This window comes from Empidonax traillii, unplaced genomic scaffold, assembly GCF_003031625.1.
Source record: "Empidonax traillii isolate 1590-97213 ecotype Southwest subspecies unplaced genomic scaffold, ASM303162v1 scaffold1254:size144218, whole genome shotgun sequence".
Taxonomy (NCBI): Eukaryota; Metazoa; Chordata; class Aves; order Passeriformes; family Tyrannidae; genus Empidonax; species Empidonax traillii.
The window spans coordinates 96,342-119,085 of record NW_020956447.1 but is presented as its reverse complement, the minus strand read 5'-3'; the positions used below and the strand labels follow the sequence as shown (position 1 = coordinate 119,085).

The 22,744-nt window shown below is 39.5% G+C and overlaps 1 protein-coding gene across 1 annotated transcript in view; it reads right to left on the bottom strand.

Moving 5' to 3' along the window:
- LOC114069410 (serine/threonine-protein kinase DCLK2-like) overlaps positions 1-10,392 on the bottom strand; it is a 34,801-nt gene extending 24,409 nt beyond the window's left edge. The window contains exon 1 of the mRNA XM_027906170.1: positions 9,519-10,392. Within this exon, the coding sequence (XP_027761971.1) occupies positions 9,519-9,933 (415 nt within the window). The 5' untranslated portion in view covers positions 9,934-10,392. The remainder of the gene's footprint in view (positions 1-9,518) is intronic.
- Between the last annotated feature and the right edge of the window lie 12,352 nt (positions 10,393-22,744).

The following is a 22,744-nucleotide window of genomic DNA, read 5'->3' as shown; positions in this document are numbered from 1 at the left end:
AGAAAAAATTTGGTATGAGGTTCTGTGGATGCCACTGCCTTGCCTGTATTCTTCCTCTTCACTCATCCCCATCATTCCTCCTCATATTCATAGATCAAGTGGCGCACAAAATAGAAACCAATACAGGTAAAACCAGACTCCTCTTTCACAAAAAAATTAGCAAAAGAGAGGAGATGTTTTCAGCCCACAAACTACGTGAATGTTGCATGCACACTAGCACTAATTACAAGCAGGGGGGGAAAAAACCTCCAAGTTTCACACAGCTTTGGAAAGACTGCAGTGACCTAGAAGCCTATGCTGCCCCAGAGCTGCATTCTAGGTTGTAACAAACCTCCAAGCAATCTGATTTTATCAAACCTGCTCTGAGCAAGACATTGGGTGAGATGACTTCAGAAGGTCCCTTCCAAACTAAGTTATCCTATCATCTTAATGGTGTTCACAGTTCTCTTTCGACAGCTGTTTCGCTCATCTATCCTGCTACTGCAAAACAGCATGAGATATTCAAGTTTTGTTACAGCAGCTCAGCTGCAACAGAAAGCAAAGGCTTCCCCCACTACATCCACTAGATTCAAAAGGCTACACTTGTTTTTGGAACAGTTTCTAATAAGCCATGAAGCTGTCTTTCTCTAAACACAGTGCTGCCAAATAAGAAGCACCTCAAAGAAGATGGTAGCTCTAATTCATGCCAATGGATTTCCTAATTATACCTGCTGGTCATTGTGTTATTCTCCCCTCTGCAACTACTTTACTGCATAGCACAGATCCCCGGTGGGGCTTAACCCCAGATGGCAACTAAGCATCACAGCTGCTCTCTCACTCCTCTCCATGGGACGAAAGAGAGGAAATCAGAAGGGTAAAATAAAACTCAGAGATTGAAATAGAGACAGTTTAATAGGTAAAGCAAAAGCCATGCATGCAAGCAAAGTAAAACAAGGAGTTCATTCACCACCTCCCATGGGTAAGGCAAGTGTGCAGCCACCTCCAGGAAAACCGGGCTCCATCATGCATAACAGTGACTTGGGAAGACAAACACTGTAACTCCAAACATTACCCCTCTTCCTTCTTCTTCCCCCAGATTTACATGCTGAGTATGAAGTTATATGGTCTGGAATATCCCTTGGGTCAGCTGTCCCAGTTGTAATCCCCTCCCAATTTCATTTCCCCTGAGCTGACCCACTGCTGGGATGGTGTGAGAAGCAGAAAAGGCCTTGGCTTTGTGTAAGCACTGCTCAACAATAACAAAAACATCCATGTGTTATCAACACTGTTTCCAGCACAAATCCAAAACACTGCCCATACTAGCTACTAGGAAAAAAATTAACTCTATCCCAGCCAAAACCAGCACAAAATCTTAGGACACTTTTTTTCCATGATTACACACTAAACTTTTTATGGATGAACCTAGAGAGTGATTTGGTTTTGTGTTTGTGTGTTTGTTAAGAATGTCTATTATTTAAATGAACAAAAGGTAATTTAATAATTATTCTGAGTGCTTAATATCAGACATTCAACCATGTAAAGTCCCTGAGCACTTGCTTTGAAGTTTATTGATCTGTGTAAGACTTTGGTAATATTCAATCATACTCTGGTAATAATTTATACGTAAATAAACCTGACAGCATCCTATACCTGCGAATACATCTCTAAAAACGCTGAGTGCCCATAGCATCTTAAAGACTTTACATTAGTTTCAGCACATGAAGTCACTTTTACTTCAGAGTAATCTCTTCTACCCAGCTGTGTGCAAAAGAGTTTTAAATAAATTCTACAAAGTACCTCAAAACTGACTATCATTGAGCATGTTCAGAATTATCCTTTCCAACTCAGAAACAATACAATTCCAAGGCCATAAAAAAAACCCAAAACCAAATCACAATAAACCCCAACAAATGCACACAAGGTAATTCAAAGTTAAACCTCAGGGCTGAAGTTTAAATTAAAAAAGTAAAAAAAAATAATCAGAATTAAAGCTACACAGAAACAGGTTCTCAAATTTGAAATAAATTAATTGCTTTAAATAAAGAAGTATAGGTAGAAAACCAAAGGTCCCTTTGCTAGAGGATTTACCATAGAAGAGTTTCAATATGCTATGCTAGCTTTGTTTTTTATGGACTCATAAAAGGAGCATCTTTTTATTATCATGGAATGTGATCTATCTGTCACAGCTGTACTACAACACCCTCTGGTACAGCAGACGTTGCCTTGTTACAAAATTTTTGGTCAATATTAATCCAAAAGGATCTTTATTTCTCTAAAATAGTATAAAAGTCTTTGACTTCTACTAGTTCCCTTGCTTGATACATGAATAATTTCTTGATTACCTCAATAGGTTGCAATGCAGAAAAAAATCTGCATTTTTTTTCTTGCTATTACTTTTCCTTTAAGCAGAGGCCACGATTTCCTCTTTACTGGGAAATTAAACCCAGAAGCCCTTTCAACTTAAAACAGTGTAATACCTTAAAATAATGAATATCAAATTATTTGTTTCAATTGCATTTAGCCAAGCCTTAAGTTGAAGCACAAACTATTTCAGCTTAAAAGCAGAGAAAAATCTGGCAAAATGGATTGTTAGATTTCCTACAATTGGCAGACACGGGAATGCCTAATTGCATGAGATCTGTAGTACATTACAGATTGTTTAGTAAGTGTTTTAAATTCCACACGCCTGCCAGTCATATAAATAAACTTAGTGACACAGGTTTTACATGGAAAACAGATTTTACTACTACACGTGCAAGGCAGGCACATATGGCAGAACTAGAGCAAGGACTGTAAGTGAGAAAACACATTCACTGCTTGGTTCATGACTTAAGAAAAAGACAAAGGATGAAGTTTTTACCCAACTGAAATTACTACTTAAACTTGTAATGATTTCACCACCGCCAGGACTTCACCCGCAGTTTTTAAGTTCTACTGAAAACCTTGCAAAATACCAAAAGAAAGAAAGAAATGGAATATGATTAGGAAGTCAATTGTGTCTCTCTGGATAAAAAATGGTTTTCTAGGAATTAGTTAAACATTGATTTGTTTGGTTTAACAGGGGTCTACAATTGATTATTCAACAGAAATAAAAAAATGGCAGGGGTAACTTAAATCACACATATAAAATTAACGACAGGAAGCTTTCCTACAGAACGATGTATTCAAAATGCCTGGGAAAATACTCCTCGTTACGTAAGCAAGCACTAATTTTTGAACCTTGTCCTATTGTTCAAATTATTTTAGTCATCCTCCAAAGTAGAAAAATGCATTTATATATATGTTTGTTTGGAGGAAATACTAAGTCATTTGTAAGAGTATTATCTCTCTTTTACATTATATTTTGTAGGTAAAAACCTGAAAGTGCAATATTATAAACAATATTTGCTCACAGCCTTAACGTATGACCTGATTTTAAATCTAGCTGGCATTAACTCATTTATAAATACACACTTTTGATAATCTGCACAATCTTCCAGAAAACCAGTATTTGTAAAATATAACACACAGTACTTCTTTTGGGGGGGCAGTGTTTGAACCAAGCAAATTGATATAAAATATTGTTAACAAAGTCACAGACACCTTTACAGTTAAAAAATCACATAGATAAGTTTGACTGTTTCACTGACTGCCCTGAATGAGATTTTTCATGTGTCTAACCTAAATATGTATCATCCCAAATACAAAGAAAATCTTTTCTGAGACTTCAATGACGTTTTGATCAGGCTGTAGTGGTTTTTTTCCAGTTGTACGTCTACCAGCCCTACAAAGTTGACACAACTCCAAAAAGAGGAATAAATACCTCAAATATTTACACTGCTGACTTCAATATGGTCAATTTTATGGTTTGAAGGCCCACCTTCCACTTATAATTTTGAAAGATTTTAAAGCTAATGCATACTAGCTTTAACTAGAACCTAGTCACAGCAGTCACACTGCTGAAAATAAATACTATGTCTTTAGCTTACAACATTAGCATTAACATGAATCAGCTCCCTAAGTTTTAGGCCAGATCACAAGCTTAGTTACTCGTATTACATTGAGATGTGCAGGTAAAGAAGAAAACTACAGACTAATGAAGCAGAAAGATCTATTAGGCTATGCTTTCTTCTTTTTATTTAAATGCAGGGGAAAAAAATGCAAGAATTACAGACTTAGGTTACATCTGGGGCTCTTGGCCCAGCCCAACTATTTTACAGCAGAAAGCTTAACCAGGCTGCAGAGCAGTTTTGGCAGAAGTAGGAAACCTCCTTATAAGTTCACATTATAATTTCAGAGTGTGTGTGCCATCCATCAGATGCTTCGTGACAGTACCCAAGCAATCTAAAAGTGCCAATTCTTCCACGAAGAAATCCTGCTACCACCAAAAATTCCACAAACAGAGCATATGCTCACTTAAAAGGAGTAACATCTGCTGATATTTTGGGTCACAAAATAATCAACAAATGTAATAAGTCTACTTCTGATTCTCTAAGTCTTATTAACATCAACTAGAAGACATGAAACATTGCCTATTAACAAGGAAACACTACCTGCCTCTAAATAATTTAGCTGTACTACATTAATAACCAGATACACTATCCATGAAGCAAGGCCTTTGTGTGCTGTGTATACAGTTTAAGCACACTATCCAGTTTCAGAGAGCTAACAGTCTAAACATAACATGTGCCATTCCCTCACAACAGGAAAAAACAGATGATGAACACAGAGAATGGATAAAAGAGAAAACAAGACTACATTGGTCAGTCTGACTAACCATTAGCCATAGATCATCAGTTGCCTAAATACTGTTTTGCTTACTTAAAAACTCATCCACTATCTAACTTCAGGAAGCACAGCAGAGTACCCTCTGTGTTCTGTAACACAAAGCCAAGCAGAATTCCAGAACGGTATATTTATGGCATGTCTAAAATGACTGATCTAAAAATAAAACAACGCCTTTTATGAAGGATTAGGTTATTTAGATTTCTCTTTCCTTCCTTTCTTTGAGCAACTTCCCTCCTCATCAGTTTCCTACAACACACTTTCACATCACCTCCAATAACCCCGTATAAATCACGATCTTTCCTCATCTACAGCATCTGAAGTTCCCCATGCACTTTTTAAAACCTGGGATGACAACCCAGAATTTTAGCAGATGACTAACTGCTACTACTTCTCTTTTGACTTTATTTAGACAAGAGGTTCAGATGACAGCTTCCTACAGGTCTTCACAGAATCACAGAACAGCTGAGGTTGAAAAGAACCTCTGGAGGTTCAACCCCCTGCTCAGGCAGGTTAAAAGCTTTCAAAAGACAGTCAATGCCACCTGGTATCAAACCCACCTAATAGCATGTGCCTCCTCCACAGTAAGTAAATAACTCTTTTCAGGGAACTTTCATTTCCCCCATCCCTGAAACTAGGATATGCACAGTGGTGGAACTATTTTATTTTGCTTGGACGGGAAGTTAACCAACAATTTCGTGTGTACTGCACATCCACACCCCGTTGCTCCAGAACCGGGTAACTACAGTGATTTGAACATAGATTTTGAAGCATATGTTTTTAATCTTTTTTTAATCCTTCTTTTATCCTCCCTTTTTACCCTTCTTTGTTCAAACTGCTATGTTTGCCTCTTTTTTAATGCATTACAGCTTCTGGCTTTAGACAGGAAGGTACTAATACCTTCTGGAAGAAACAAAAGTAAAAACTGCCTTCTTGGTGTTAAAATCTGCTTGCCCTGACAAGAGAAAATATATTCTTGACCTAATATAACAGTGCACATCGACTAGAATCACAGCTACTTATGCAGGATTAAAATGTAATATGCAGTAACAACAACAATGATCTAAGGCAGTAAAAACTTGGATTGTTCAATGTCTCGTTCCAAAAACATTCTCTTACTCTGTATTAGTGAGGCAGAGCTCATTTCTATAAATCAGATATTGCCCTGTACTCCATGTCCTAGCCATGCATAAGGACTGTCCTGCTCAGACTGATCCCACCTCCTGCCCAAAGATTTTCCTACAGATGCCTGTTGACTGTGTGCACAAACTGTGCAGGCAAAACTACTGACATTTTATTCGGGACTGTATTAATTAAGCATTGTCACAAGAAGAACAAAGACTCTCAGCAATGCTTCCTACCTAAGGAACGAGAAAGATTCCCTATCACATGCAAAAACAACACAACTTTTCTTGCCAGGAATAGAGTCTACACTTGGTTTCCTCTACCAAAATCCAACAGTAACTCCCAACTTTGTAGCAGACCTTTACAATCAAGATTCCCTCTGTCTTTCCACTAAAAAGACAATGAAAACAACGGATAGTGAGACAGAACAATGATTGACATTCACATAAAACACATTGCCAAGGACTTTAAAAATCTACATTGTTCTATTACCATTGTATTGTGCTTTAGGAAGCTTGCATTTTAAAAGAAAACAGAAGGATACAGACAAATAATTAACTTTGACAGAAAATAATAATCCATCTACTATTTCATTTTTGCTACTGAAGGGCAAATCTAAAATTACACATGGAATCTCCCATTCTAAAATAAACAGTAATGTAATGTCTGAGAGTAAAGTTGAAAGAAAGAAAGCCATAAGAATGTTCTAATAGTCCCCAACCCCATTCTCTCTTTGGATCTGCCTGCTCAAACAGATCAGGAGCAGACAATGAAATTCTCCCCTCCTCCCTTTCCAAGACTGTGAAAACTGTCAAATTCATGAGCCATAATGTTTCCTAATCTACAGGGGCTGGGAATATAAATTATATTTGCCTAAGGCTGGTCCAGCAGAGCACGCTTTTTTGATTGTCACATCCAGTTAAGAAAAGCAATATGCTTAAAATGGAACTTCTATTTTTGACTAATAAACACGATCTGGTCAAATTTTTAACTGATTAATCCCATAACAGTAATATTTCATATCGTCAATATGTCTATGCATTAGCTATTTTTCTCAAACTGATAACCAGTACAACAGATTGCCAAATCTACCCAATCTCCAAAAAACATTGAACAGTGACTCAATTCAGCTAGTTTGGATTATTATGATACAGAATTTGATCTTGCCAGCATTTATACCCCTGACAAACTGATAAATGGCAAATGAGCCTTACAGAGGTTGCCTGCACTGGGGCACACCAATGTCCTAGAGCTACACCCACAAGCTTGAGCTGAGGGAGGTTTAATGCAGATCTTGTTGGCTTGGCAAGGACTGCTGAGGGCTCACCCTCTGCTCACTTCATAGATCTGCCACTACTGAACCTGAACTGCTGAGACCCCATGTCCCAGTTCAACAACACTGATAATGTGCCAACTGACCAGTCAGTGAGGTATTGCGTCACATAGCCCTGTTCCCTCTGGTGTTCAGCCTGCAGCTGGCAGACACTACAGTACTTTAACGTTTTTTTTTCCTTTCTGGAAAAACTAAAAAGCAATACAGCAAAACACCATTCAAAACTACTTCTGAGGCTACTGCAGTTTAAGCTTTAGGATAACACCTATGTTCAAGTATTTATTCTAGAGCAGAAATTCAAGCCTACTGTGCTGTAACTACAAGAAATAAAGAAAATAAAACCAAACCAAACCCCCTCCAGCCTCTCAAAAACAAAACAGTTGGCAAAGAGCTCAAGGAATGATGGAATCACTTCTGTATATACTTTCCTTTCTCTGTGTGGTCATTAGACTTACACTGGTGAAATTTTTAGCAGGCTAACGGGAAAACAGTAATCCAATTATGATGCTATAGGATTTTCTTAATGTTTATGAAAGTTGTATTGGTCATGGATAGATGGCTAAGTAAGTGGGACTCTTTTTTCTCCATTTTTATTTCATTGAGAAAGCATGGACGTGGCATTTCAATTGTGACATTTATTCTTCCAGTGAAGAGACATGACAAAGGTTATGCTTTCAATAAATATTTGAAAACAAGTAAGTTTTGCTTTCAATTAACTTAGTGTTGTGAGAGTATAAACTGTATTTATACTGTCGACCAGCAAATAATGTTGTCATAAAAAGCTTCGTATCAATTCTGCTGCAACATTTCATAAGTCACCCCAAGTTGTCACAAGTTTATCCAGTTTTCCATTTCATTTCCTTTCATTACCATCACCACTTCAGCCACTCATATTTTTTGTTAGGTATGTTTAAATTAGGCACCAAATCATGAAAAAAAATATTTATTTAATTTCTGTTATCACCACAGGGTCAGCATTTCACTATGCAATCATTTCACATTTCCTCTGTTTTCACTGTGCAACAGCCTTATGATAGATCAGATAATGGGGAAAGTCCTCGGGCACTGTTACTATTATGAAATGCACTTTCACGTGTATCCTTTCTGAGGGAAACCCACTTGATGCAGCAATGCTGTAAGCCCTCCCTTTCTTTTCCATGTTGTGGAGTGGCTGGTCCCTATCTCCCAGTGCCTTTGCTGATGGATCATAAAAAGGCCTTCAGGTTCCCTTTCCCATTGAGTTCTCTAGGTGTGATTCAGCATTGCTTTGACAAGGGAAGTTTCCAAATCAAAGCTTAAAGGATACACAGCTAAAATACCAATAAGCAGGAGGCATTAGAAGGCCTACAAATCTTATTTCTTCATTAATGCAAATCAGCTACACCTGGCATACAGAGTCACTGGGTCAAAGACTGCAGTGGCTGATGTATTAAATACCTGAGGACAACCACCAAGTGCAAACTGATTGTGAACCTCACAGTGTGCACAACATAACCAATGCATTTGAAACACATGTAATGCTGAGCTTAAACTGTATTTTAAGAATTCACGTGAAAACACTGGGGAATTCTGATCCTCATTCCAAGAATTACTATTCCTTACAAACAAGGGGAATATGTTCCATTCTGAAAACAGTACTTCTGGCCCCATTTTGAGACAGTCAAGTGCGGCTCTGATCAGATTTGCAAGGTCTACGCAACCTTATCTGCTAAGGTCCATTATCAAAAGCTACTAAGGAACAATTCTGAAACACATCGAATTCTATAACATGCTTTTGAAAGTCAGACAGGGTAGGTAATTCCCTCTATTAACATGGACTCTGATCACATTCGAAAATAGGACTTTACACCTGTTAGTTTTAATATGTGGTAGGGTGTAAATACCTTTTTTACAGCACTGGGGCTTTCTCTCTGAAAGCTTAAGCTACTATGAGTCAACAATGACAGAGAATTAAATTACAGGATGTCCCTCTCTTACAGATGGAAGGTAGCCAAGAACTTTACTACAATTCTTGCAGATGAAAAGGGCACCTGCTGCTTAACTACCACTGGAGTCAACTCCTGCACATGCAGACAGCACTTCTCGGGGTCACTGGAGAAGTAGATGGTCCACACCGGGAAAACGAGGCCTACTGCCCCTCAGAAGAGTGGGCAACCCATGCCGCTTGCCCACAAGGGCTTTGTGGCTGCCACTTTTCAGCAAGGCACCATCTCAGCTTTGATCCAGGCAGCGACAAGAAAGCTCACCCCAGGGAGCGCCTGCATCCCACCACCACGTCCCACGGCCGCCTCTTGCCGGACTTTGCCATGCCCCTCACCTTCCACCAGCTCGTCCAGGCTGGTGAGCTTCTTGCTGCCATCGATGGTGTAGATGGTGCGGACCCCTTGGGGCAGGTTCACGTTGTCCGACAGGGAGCGGGTGAGCTCCACCAGGAGGGCGTCGAAGGAGCGGAAGCGGTCGGGGGAGATGGCGTACACCAAGCCCTTGAAGTACCTGTCCCCGTTGCGGTAGAAGCGGGCTTTGCGCGCCTTCTTCTCCGAGCTGAGCGCTTGCAGGGTGCGGGTCCGGTAGAGGCTGCAGTGTGCGCTGTGAGCCGGGCTGGGCACCAGCCCATTGCCCCTCGGCCCTGCGCCGCCGCCCGACCCGGAGCCGCCGCGCCGCGGCCCGGAGCGCTGCTGCCGCTTGTCCCGCTCCTCGAAGTGCTCCAGCTCGATGCTCCGGTTGCTCGCCATGGGGAGGGAGCTGCCTGCCGGCCCGCCCGCCCCTCCCGGCTCTCCGCTACGGGCTGCTACGCCTGCCCCCCGCGCTCGCAAGGGCTCCGGCCGCTTAATTCAGCATCGCGCCCGGCCCCGCTCGCCGGGAGGGCTGCGGGTGAGCGCGGCGCCCGACCTGCCCCGCAACCGCAGCCGCCGCTACCCGCTGCTGCGCCCGCCGCCGCGCACAAAAGCATCCCTCATGCCCCGGCGCGGCGCCTCCCGGCTACAGGCGATGCCGGCAGGGGAGCCAGAAGCTCGGGGGAGCCCCGCAGCCGCGCCTCCGCGCCGTGCCCATGCAGGCTCGCACAATGCTCGGGTCCCCGCCGCAGCCTCTCCCCTGCTGGCTCTGCCAGGCAGCGGGGGCCGGAGCGCCTATGCCGCCAGCTCCGGCGCTGGTCCTGGATCCGGTCCCGGCGGGGGGAGCGGCGCAGCCCCGCCGGCTGCTCGGTGGGCAAGGGCGCTGCTGTCGCCCGCCTCGGAAGGGAAACAACCGCAGCGGATCCTGCGGGAAGAGCGCGCTCGCGGCCCGGCCGCCGGCGGTGGAACGGGAGCTGGCGCTGGAACGGGCGGGGCTCCCGCCAGGCCCCCGAAGCCGGGCGGGCGCGGGGGCGGCGCCATCTCGGCTCAGCGTCCGGCGCGGGGGCGGTGCTGTCCAAGGCGGCGGGGCGATCGGAGGCAGGGAGGGATGGGAGCGCCTTGTAGGGTGGTGAAGCGGGAAGGAAAAGGGGGTTTTTGTAGGGCAGGAGAACGAATTTGTAGGAGCAGCTTTCCCGCAGGGGCAGCGCTGCCCTTCTCGCGGCGGCTCCGGCGGGAGCGGTCCATGGACCGCCAGTTCTCTCCTGGCTTCACTTGGGCTCAGTTACTAGGTTAAAACGCAAAAAATTCCCATAAGGCTCTTTCTATATGGCCCTCTGCTAAAATACATCGCCCGGGACGAAAATTATGCATCCCTGTCATTTGTTAAACATAGGAACTGTTTCACAAGGCCATGTAACGATAGGGCATGGGATAATGGCTTTAAACTGAAAGATACTAGGTGTAGATTAAGTATTAGTACGAAATTTACTCTGAGGGTGGTGACGGCCTGGAACAGTTTGCCCAGAGAAGCTGTGGTTGCTCCATCCCTGGAAGTGTTCAAGGCCAGGCTGGGGCTTTGAGGCACCTGGTTCAGTTAAAGGGTGCTCCTGACTGTGACAGAGGAGTTGGAACTAGATCGTGTTTAAGGTCTCTTCCAACCCAAACCATTCTGTGATTCTATCATTCTATGATTTTCCTTTTGCATTTGTGAATGCCAGTGATAATTTCTGAGGAACCAAATAACCTCATTCATACAGTCTAAACCTCCCAAATGTACTGTATCCCACGGTTCATAACTTCCCCAGGGATCTTCTCAGTGCTCCCTAGGTTGCTCAAGTCAAATTCACTTTTGGTAGAAATGGCCAACAAATGCATTGAAATGCAATGAATTACTTATATTCAACCATTATGAAATAAATTTTCTTGGCATAATGATTACGTAAAAAAACGTAGAAGGCATTTACAACTACATAGAGGTTTTCATATTTTTTAGGTCACTTGCATTGGGAGGTTCCGGTTGTGTTATGCTATTACAGGTGGTCACAGTTTCTGCTCTCTTGTCCAATATTCTTTACCACACTTCTCAGGGATTTATTATTTTTCACTTTTTATATTTTGAAATACAAATAAAATCAAGCACTATCTCACTTTTATTACTGGGCTTCTTACAAAGTAGATTAAACATCTAGCTGCAATATTCCTAAACACAGTACTTGGAAAACATCAGTGAATTTCACTTTTTATTGAAGTGCCAACTTCTGTGATGCTTGGAAACATTCACAAGCAAAATGAAGTGGTAAGCCGTGGTGCTGGATTATCTTCCCCAGTGGTAAAATCAACAAAAGGAACTGAATGAAGGGGGAGTTTTATTACAGTCGGGGAATGCATAGACCTACTAAAACTAGATATGCAGGTCTTGCCTAGGAACTAGGACCCAGAAAACTGTAGGAATCAACTTTCTAGACTGCTTTTGATATGCAGTTTCTCATCCTGTTTACAGGCAAAGTTACACAGAGTTCAATCTCACTTGCATAACTTGGCTCCAGAGTGGCTTGGTCTTAGCTGCAAGGCTGTATTTTTTCCAAATGATACCACGCTGCATGGGCCCTTGCAGAACAAGTCACATCACTTAGTTCAAACCTCAGGTGGAGGTTATTTGGACTAACCTTTCTCAATTTGCTTAGAAGCAGACCACAAAAGCTCATGGAATTTTAATTCCTCCCTTGTACACACCTTCTCTCTCCTCCCAACTGTTAAATATTGCCTACTGATCACAGTATAGTGCTCAACTATGTGTATAGGACTCTTGCCAACTAAAATGTAAAATATATATATTTATATGTGAATTTAGTATACTAACTGTGTCTATAACTGCATTTAGGTTGGAGAATTCAGTGCCAGGATAAGAATTTCATTGGTTTCAACTTGTTTTGGTGGGTGGTAGAATATGTCATGTGCAGGACTTGCTCTGACTTCTCAGCTCTGGCTAGAGATGGGATAGAAGGAATGGAATTTTACACAGCCTCTGATAAAGTAAAACTAAAAGGTAATTCTTCAGCTTTTACCAGGAAAATTCTTTCTCCTCATCAAAGGAAATTCCCACTACAGACAGTTTTCGAAGTCTTTACAGCAGCTGTTTTTTAGGGAGCATATAAACACGAAATTGACTTCTAGCCTGTAAAACTAAACTACTTCTATATTAAGAGGCTGTTTACAGAGAGGTTACAATTAGATCTGCATGTGTAACTGCCAAGGAAATGCCTGGTGACACCTCAAACATGGTCCTACAACTTGTACTCTTTCTTTTTTGGTTCTCCTCAGATGTTGTGTGTATTTTTAATAAGCTCTGCAAGCCCCCATTAAGAATGGTTCGCAGTGCTTCCATTTGTGTGTATGCTTTGCCTTTTTCTTATAGCCTTATTTCCCCTAGGGAGTTGTCTGTAGTCAAACAGTGAGGATTTAAAAGACTTTCAAAGATGAGGAATAACAACCTGAAACAACCTCATATGCAGCTGGATGGTATTTGTTGTTACACATTAGAAATCTAATGTGATTAATACGCAGTTCTGTATGGAACTGAGCTATGCATTCCCATTATCTTCTTCCAAAAAAGAGTTGACAAATTAGTAGTTCACTTAACAGCAAGCAATGTTACATGTATAAATGATACCTTGCTTATTAACATAAATCTCCAGACACCATAAAAATGTGATTATCATTTATTCTTGTGATATTCTTATTCTTGTGATATTCTTATTCTATAAACATACATTTCCTGTTTGAAAAGAATACACTTTCCAGTTTTCATGTCCATCTAATTAATCACTTCTTCCACCTATCTTTGTTTTTTTTCTGCTTTATTGTGGTAAGCATAATGAATTCTTTGTTTAAATCTCTTCTTGCATCTAGAAGGCCTCCTATGTGGTTTGATTGGTTGGTTGATTTTTTGCTTTGAAACAAGCAAGACCTGTAAGAAATTTCTAAAAGGAAACAATTGTCATCACATGCAATATCTTTTCTTTTTTCTGTTACCTGAACTCCCTACCTTCCTGGTAGTAATCAGTGAAATTCAAGTCACTTACCACATTTAATGGGATTGATAGGTGAAATTCAGCTCAGAATCAGAGTTTACATTGCATTTTAGAAAAGCAGTTATGTATCTGACCTTTGCATTTGGCCCATTGAGTTCACCTTGAAAATTAAAATGCCTAATGTTGCTAAAGAAATAAAAAAAAACACCATAAATTTGGGGTCTGTTGAATCAAGATTTGTTATATGGAAAACTTTATTTGAATAACAAAATCTTTACTTGCCGCACTAAAGACACCAAATTTGAGTCTTTAAACAATTAAATGTTTATTTGTAATGATTTGGTTTTAACCATTAATGTTAAAATGCTTTTAAAATATTCATACATTAAAAACTCTCAGCATCCCTGTGAGATGCTGTGCCCTACTTTATAGATACATAAAATGGGAAAACAAAAATTTAAGCAACTCGACCAAGTAGCAGAGAAATATATCAGCGTATGTGGCGTAAGAAGGATCTTCAGTCCTCAGTGAGTGGCAGTGCGCCCAGATGGCCAGGAAGGCCAGTGGCATCCTGGCTTATGTCAGAAATAATATGGTCAGCAGGACTAAGGCATTGATTGTCCCCCTCTACCTGGCAATTGTGAGCCCACACCTCAAATCCTGTGTTCAGTGTGGGCCCCTTACTACAAGAAAGACGTTGAGGTGCTGGGGTGTGTCCAGAGAAGGGCAATAGAGCTGGGGAAGGAATTGGAGCACAAGTCGGATGAGTAGGAGCTGAGGGAGCTGGGTTTGTTTAGCCTTAAGGAGACTTATTGCTCTCTACAGCTGCCTGAAAGGAGTTGCAGCAAGGTAGGGGTCAGTCTCTTCCTCCTATGTGATAGGACAAGAGGAAATGGCTTCAAGTTGCAGTTGCACCAGGAAAGGTTTAGATTGGATATTAGGAAAAAATTCTTCACTGAAAGGGTGGTCAGGCATTGGAACCGACTGCCTGGGTGGAATCACCATTCCTGGAGGTATTTAAAAGATGTGTAGATGTAGCACTTGAGGACATGGTTTAGTCTTTTTGCACTCCAGTAAAAATCAGTTCCTAATTATAATTGATTGTTCAGTGACATGAGGTAATTATCCTCACCCACTCATATTGGATCAGAAATGTCCATATTAAATAAATTGAGTATGAGTGTCTACGATATAAATAAAGGTGCAACTCCTAATGCCTTTACTGGTGGATTATATAAAGGTCTTCATGTTCCTTTCTCATCAAGTTCTCCAGATGTTGCAGAAAGTGAAACAGAAGTTTACAAATCAAATCTTAAAGGATACGCAGCTGAAAGCCTAAGGAAGGAGAGGCATTTGAAGGCCTACAAATTGTATGTCTTTGCTTATGAATCTACATTGCAAGCTAGTTGAGAATTTTACTTTTTTGACAACAATTCAAGATGGCTACATTGACTTGTATGACTCATTTAGGCTTTGCATATGGCAAATTCCAACTATCCAATACCACTGTAACTGAATAAAAATGGATACAACAAATAGATAATTTGAAGAGGAAAAAGGCATTATTTACAAAAAAAGAAATGCTTCTTTTACTTAGCTATTTTTTTCTAAATAATTTGAAAAACAGGACATTAGGGTTTTTAAACTCTTTTGCTGGTACCCCATCATAATTTTTGCATAATCGTAATAATTTTAATTCCATCTGTTGCTCTTTCAATACAAGACATAACAATTCTATATTTCCAATAGAAATGGCTGTCTGGATAGTTGCTATAAGTCTGGTTGAACAATCTGTGATCTAGGGTTAAATGCATCATTTTAATCTGTTGTCTTACTTAAAAGTATGATTAATCATACAGTATTAAAAATAGGAAAAATGTAGGATCTTAAAAACCTGAAGAACTATGTTATTTCCCATGTTAAATAACTTATGAAGAGAAAATTCCAGTAAGTTTTTCAAAGATCACTACCAACGGTTATTTGTTATAATGAATTACCAATATAATTAAAAAATGAAAACTTAATGTGCTTTCTGAGACAGCTACTTCAGCAAAGATGTCTAAAGTTCACTGTTGGTCCATACCTGGCAAAATATGGAAACTTGAGATGAAAACAGTAATGAAACAGTACATATTTTGAAACAAATGAACTGCTAAAGTAATTTTTGAAAAAAAGAATTTCATAATATGATGGTTACGGAACCAAAGCCAACTACATAGAATTCTGTCATCTACACTCCTATTCCTACATGTTTTTTCTCACCCACCTGGGGTTGCTGCCCTTATTTTTGCTGGTACAAATATCTGCACAAATTTGATCTGGGAAATGTTCTTGGTTGACTCATAACCCTCACCTCCAAAAATGGGATAGGGCAGGAAGTTATGATAGCATATTTAGCTTGCTTTGAGAACAAAGCATCATGCAGTGTAGCTATGTGCCATGAGCATCAGCTTTTAGGCTTACGGAGAAGCGTGCAAAAGAGCAACTACAGAGAATAAAATGAGTAATAACCCTCCCTCTTGCTTTCTTCCAGTGTCACAATTGACATTGCTGGCTTCAGGGGGCATTTTCATCCAAGGAATGATTTTTTGTAAAAAAAGGGAGGGTGTACAAATTACATCTTTTGATGATAATATCACTAAAATGCAAGAAAAGGTGAGGTACCGTATTGCATCAGAGTAGTTAGTACATCTGTTACAAGAAGGATAAACTTTTAAGCCCACAAATCCCTTTCACGTCCAAAAAGGTAACAATATGTTTAGTGTCATTTAAAAAAAATTTTGCTCTAAGAGAAAATTAATTCTGTTAATCAAAGTTGAGGTCAGAGTGGCATATTATCAAGAGGAAAGTAGCAGATATACTAGCCTTGTGATACAGAGAGTAAAACAGGTGATTGTTGCTTATGGAAGGTAGAGGCATAACAAGAGACTGCCTAGAAGAAAAATATTGTGTGTAAAATACCTCCTGACTTTACATTGAATCTGTGAATTTTAATACCTAGAAGAAATAGGAATTTTACTTCTTAGGTTTACTTTATGGATGAATCTTGTAACTCCCTTGAGGATTTTGAAAAGCATAATTAATGCAGCAGAGAATGGTGATGCTTTACAGAAACACCTTGAAGACTGGACAAGTAGAATGACATGTAGGAGTGTAAAGTGATGTATTTAAGGACTAATTTCTACTCCAAGGTGGACTAGAAACTCACCACTTGGAAACAACAAAAGAGAAGAAAGGGGGGAATGAAATGCTGATCTGAAGTTTTAGCTAAGCTGGGAAAAAAATCAAATGTAGCCTTATACCTTCTTCTTTAACTGAAGGCAGTATTTAATTAAAAAACAGTGCAGGGAGACTCCTTCTGAATAAGCAATTGCTGAATGTAACCTCTATTCTTTTAAAAAGTAATAAATTTTAATTACTAAAAAGTAAGCAAACCATTATTGCTGGTCTTTGTGGGTATGTCTAGGGTGACCATGCTCACGTCTGTGGATGCACGTCTTGCTTTCAGAGCTTGTGTGTGGCCCTTTACCTTGTGGCTGCTTGTCTGTGGAAGTCCTGAACCATGGTGATATTCCCAGTAAGAGACTTTATAAAGTGTCAGAACCTTGTTTTATGCTGTATCAATACAGTGATGAGGATGACCAAGAATGATTGCAGAAATTGCCAATGAGAATTTTATAGCATTATTTAAAGATCTGTCACCTAGCCAGCTACTGAGGAAGACTGAGTTGTATCCTCTTAGGGTGTTTTCACTCTTTTTGTGCTAATATATGCTCTGTGCACATCACTAGAGATTTAGCACTCTAGTGACTTTTTTTAGAGAATTCTTGCATCTAAAGGTAAGTGTTGTTTTGGAGCTGAGAGATCAAATCCAATCCTGGCCTTCTAGGTTTGTGTGACTGCTTTAGTAATGATAGTGTGAATATCTGTGTGTGTGTTGTCAGATTTACTGGCAAATGGCATGCTGCTGTTTGGTTCCTAATTAAAAGCAAAGGTTTTAGTTAACTTTAGCAAAGTTATTTTGTCTATTCCTTGGCATAGTACAAGATGAAGTTCAGTCAATAGGGTCGGCTCCTGTACAGAAAAAAGAAAGCAGTCACTTGGCTTTCATTTGATGGGAACGTTGCTTTCATTTTTAAAAGGAAATTAGATCAAGTTTTGTGAAAATCTTTAATCTTCTCATGTTCTCTCTCTAGCAGTCATACTTTAGTTTGCATGTTTTGTACTCCTTGTATCTTTGACAAGAAATCTATACATTTGACTGCTTGCTGCCAGCAAAACCATTTACATTAGCAGCAGAATGATGTCTCTCAACTACTACAGCCAACATGGTCGAAGTCATGTTGGAACTTTGCCAGATTGAACTTTTGGCCTTAATAAAATAATGAAGTGCAGCTTTGGAGCTTAATTATTGGCAGTAACGTTGTGAATATCACATTTCTTTTCTACAGATGACTTAGATTGAGAATATTGCTACCTTATGATTTCTTATTTTACTGTTTCCTTTAGGACCCCTCATCCTGACAGGTCTGGAAAGAGGAAAAGAATGTGATTTATCAAGAAATAAAGAAACCATGAGAGGTAAGTGGAGGGAATCTAGTGAATTTCTCAGGTCGGGATAGCGTGTGTGGACGAGAAAGGGAACAATTTACTGCAAAACCAGTAATGTCTCTTCCAGAAGGGGTAGTGGTCTGTATTGCTTTGTAAAGAGCTGGAAATAAGATAGAAATAAAGTATTTTCGTAGAGATTATCGAGTGCAGCCAAGTATTATTTTTGAGAAGGCAGAACCTTAAGCAAAATAATTTCAAGGTCAGTTGTGACTGAATTTAAAATAATTCTTAGTTATACATCTAGCTGAGAGGCAGAGGAGATGAAGGGGCACAGACACTAACTGCTGACAAAAGAACAACTATGGCTATAGGCACAAAGTAACCTTGGGCTGTTTCAGAGTTTTCAATATATTTGCTGAGCCTGAGTTTGGAACAAAAGTAATAGTTTTGATACTTTTTTTTTTTTTCCTGTAGGAAAGTCAGATGCTAGGGTTTAATTAGCCTTCTCAGAGAACTTACGGAGTCTGAATCCTGTTTTCATTATGAACTTCCTCAAATCTCAGAGGTGGGAGAGAGGTGGCAATATAGCCCTTTGGTTCTGTAGAAGTAAGGAGAAACAAACCATTCCCCAAGTACTCAGTTTTACCTTTTCCTTGTTTCTTACCCTAAGAACAATGCCACATGTATGCCAAAAGGACTTGTGGTCCTAAACCCACAGAGGTCACAGTCCCAGGTTCTTATCTTGAATGGTTGTGCCTGCAAATGGTAATTCATTGACTTAAAACCTGAACAGGAGCCAAAATACTACTGACAAACACAAGAGTTGCAATGAAGTGTCCTGGGGAAGGGTTTTTTCCTTAACATTAAACATTTAATTTTTTTTATTCTTTATTTTTTTTTCCAAAATTAGAGCATTTTTTAGTCCTAAATTCTTCTCCTACCATACACAGAAAAAAACCCCCTAAATTACTGGAGTCAGACATTCGCTGCTACTCAGTTACTTACACACAGGTGTTCTATGTCTTTGTCCCTCAGTGATCTAAAAGTCGCTACATCTAGGCTATTGTGGACAAGTCAGTGGTGAATTCTAATGGTGAAAAAAATCTATGGAAAAATTCTTTCTAGGAACTTCTACTCTTTTCTAGTAGAGACCTCTTAGGAAATATAATAGCTCTTACTGGTCTTTATAAAAAGAAGAAAGTTTTGTAGAGATATATATACACACATATGTAAAGTTTCAGTGTGTGTTCTACTTTACAGAACAGAAAACTGTAACACCTGGAAACTAGTAGTTAGCCAGAGCAGATAACAGGGAATTAGGTTATTAATCTGCTTAACAAGGACATATGTCAAAGTAGTTTAAATTGTGCTAGGTTGCACTTCTATTCTTATATAAGAGGGATTCAAATTTAGCAAGACATGCAGGGGTAAAAAGGAGTATAAGTACGCTAGTTCATTCAGAGTTCAAACCCAAGTGCAGTAACTGTCCTATTTTAGTGTTTCAGCCATTAATATACAGGCTTATGGTCCAATACGAGCTGGGTTTACACCAGCTGGGATAGTATATACTTGATTGATGTGCAAAGCTCCATATTTCCACAGATATTCCATCTGTTCTCTAGTCTGATCCTTTATAAAGTAAAAGCAAATTAGTCATAAGAGTCTGCTGTTACCATACTATGAAAATACCTCTAGTTTGATTTTTTAAATTTATTTTTTTTTAAATGGACACTGTTTCCCCCGACACTTTTATTCTAAATGGTAAGAAAAGAACTTTGCTGTGAACTTGGTGGAACTTTTGCCACTCTGCTGCTCATTCAGTGTAGAGCATGAAATTCTCAGAGACTTAGTAACTTCTGAAATTTTAGGTCGGTGTGCTTTGGCTTGGGAACATCTCTTGCAAGGAAATGCTGTGGATTAAACAAGGGTTTATATTTAGCTTGTGATGTATTTCTTATGTGAAAACTTTTTCAGATAAAGGGTCATAAATCTTGATCTTACTTGTTCCATTTCTATTTTGATACTGGATTTCTTTTATCTTCCCTGCCCCTGGAAGAATTTTATATTTGTGGGAAAAAAGGAGGCACCAACTTTGCGTTAGGTTGAAGATACATCGGTAGGTAATGAAAAAGAAGCAGAGTGGTGATAGTTTCGCAATAGTAGAAATACTCTCCATGTCTTGCTCCTTTGTCTAAACACATGGTTTAATCTGGACAGTGAAAATATGTGTCGCTAAATGAAAACATACTCTCTTCAGGGTATCCTGTATATATTTAATCTTAACAGCAAGAGCAACAGCAGCAAGGTGAATGAGAACTGAGGGGATGTGAGGAGTTTATACTATAGTTGACAGCACATGCTGTTTCGTATTCACAACTATTGTTCATTGCAATAGTTCTATCAAAGTAGCACACACATTGTAACACCTCCATGGTCATGCCTTTATTTTGCTGCATAGGAATACATAGGATGGTATTTGATTATGACAATTTGTCACCAGTTTGATTTAAGCTGTTTAGCAGGTCTTGGATAAATATCCAGCTGGCTGTAGGGGATAACCCAATCAACCTAGCAGCCCTTTGCACCAGAGGTGAACCTATTATATTTTTTTCTAGAAGATTTGTAGGCCAGGACATTCACAGAAGAGTCCGCCCCAAATGACCTTCTTCAATCTGCCTGTCAATTGGTTGCCTGTAAAAGTGATTATTACAGCTTGTTAAATACCACTCAGCCAGTTGCTGAATGATGAGGGTTTTGTCTGAATGTGAGTAAATACCATCTTCTGAGAGTTGTGTTTGTAGTTAGGGAAAGACTGGTTGTGCTGATATTCGGTTTGGTCAGGTTATTCTGCCATCTTGTGGGTAATTCGAGGATGTGGAGAATTTTTGTTTACTTGTTTCAGAAATACAACTTTTATACCTTTGTACCGTAATATCTGCAGGAGGTAAATTTTGGTATTCTTATAGGCAATGGGTAAATTTGGAACGGATTTCCATATTTCCAAATAAATTTTGGGGTTTTTTTGCTAACTGTGTGTGTTTGTATCCTATTAAATTGTCTGTTTGTTTCCATCTTTTTTAATTGTTTTTCTTAATTTAAGGAATGTATTTGCTACTCAAGGCGTTTAACAGTAAAAAAGGGGAAATTTAATCACATTTTCTGGAGTACAATTCTTTGTCTATTCCGAAACAAACAAACAAACAACCACATCAGTAAAACAGAACACCCAAACAAACCCTCCCTATTGTCTTAAAGATTCCTTTTAGAACAGACTGTTTGACTGTTGTACCTTTGTATCTCTCTTACTGAGGAGTACTGTGTGACCTCTTGCTGTCCTGCTGATCTTCAGTTCTGTTGTGGATTAGGTTGTTTCTCAGCAAATTATTGGATATTTCATAACTGAGAGTTAGGAAGGGTTGCAAGAAGAGATTATGCATAACTCTGGAATTTTCTATCTCCCAAATTGCATCTAGCTGGCCACATATCAGTCTAGCTGCTGTTATGTACTGAAAATAAATAGTTTTTTTTTTTCTTTGGGTTGTGTACATCTCTGTCAAAAAAAAAAGATATGGGGAAAGGCTATTTGATGATGAAGATATCACCATAGATCATTAAACTTGATTAATCTAGACACAACTCTTTATGCAATTCAGAAAAAAAAACTTTTGGAAGGTGCCAGGTGGCTTCTTGTTGCCTTATTGCTGTTGCACAAGTGTGCTGGCTCTATCTGAGAGTAAAGAGTTGTAAGAAGTGATATGCAAACATATCATGAAATCATAGAACAGTTTAGGTTAGAAGGGATCTTTAAAGGTCATCCAGTCCAACTCTGTCTGCAATAAGCAGGGACATCTTCAACTAGATTGGAAAAAAAAATATATTTATATTTATATTTTTATATATACGTATATAAATGTATATATATGTATAAAAATTATGTTTAGTACCCAAAGTGTTTACCTTTAAAGTAGGCTAGAAAGAAGAAGGGAGGAAGAATGGACATCTTATCTTTGCTTTAAAAAAGGGAATTAGTACAGCAATATTGTGGTGAAACTTGTAGACCTACAACTCTTATTTCCTTTTTTCCTAGACCCCTTTCATCTTCACGCTTTTACTTAGTATGAACTATTTACAGTGGCAGTAGAACAACAGGAAAATATAACAGGCGAGTTGGTCCTTATTTAGAAATCATATCACAGCAAGTGTAAGTTAGAAGTGGTATCCTAGCCCCCAGAATATGAATGGGATATCCCATACCTGGGATGAAGTAAGGCTGCAAGTAAAAAAAACACGAGGGGAAATCTTATCAATGAGTTGAAAACAGCTTTGCCTTAGCCATGGTTTGTTCTTCCTGCTGTTTCTAATTGAATGCGACTCTCTTTTTGGAAAAAACCCTTATCACCACCATCACCACCAATAACCATACCAAACCAAAAACAAACAAGGAAAAAACCCAAACACAACCAGAAAAACTCACAAAGCAAAACCCAAACCCCAAACAAAAATAGAAAAACCCACACCAAACCCCAGCCTAGCGTGTATCACCATGTTCAGTTTTGGTCACAGTTCTTGAAGGCAAAGCTTGCAGCCTAACTCAATCCAGTCAGTCAAATCAGCCCAGCACTGAACGA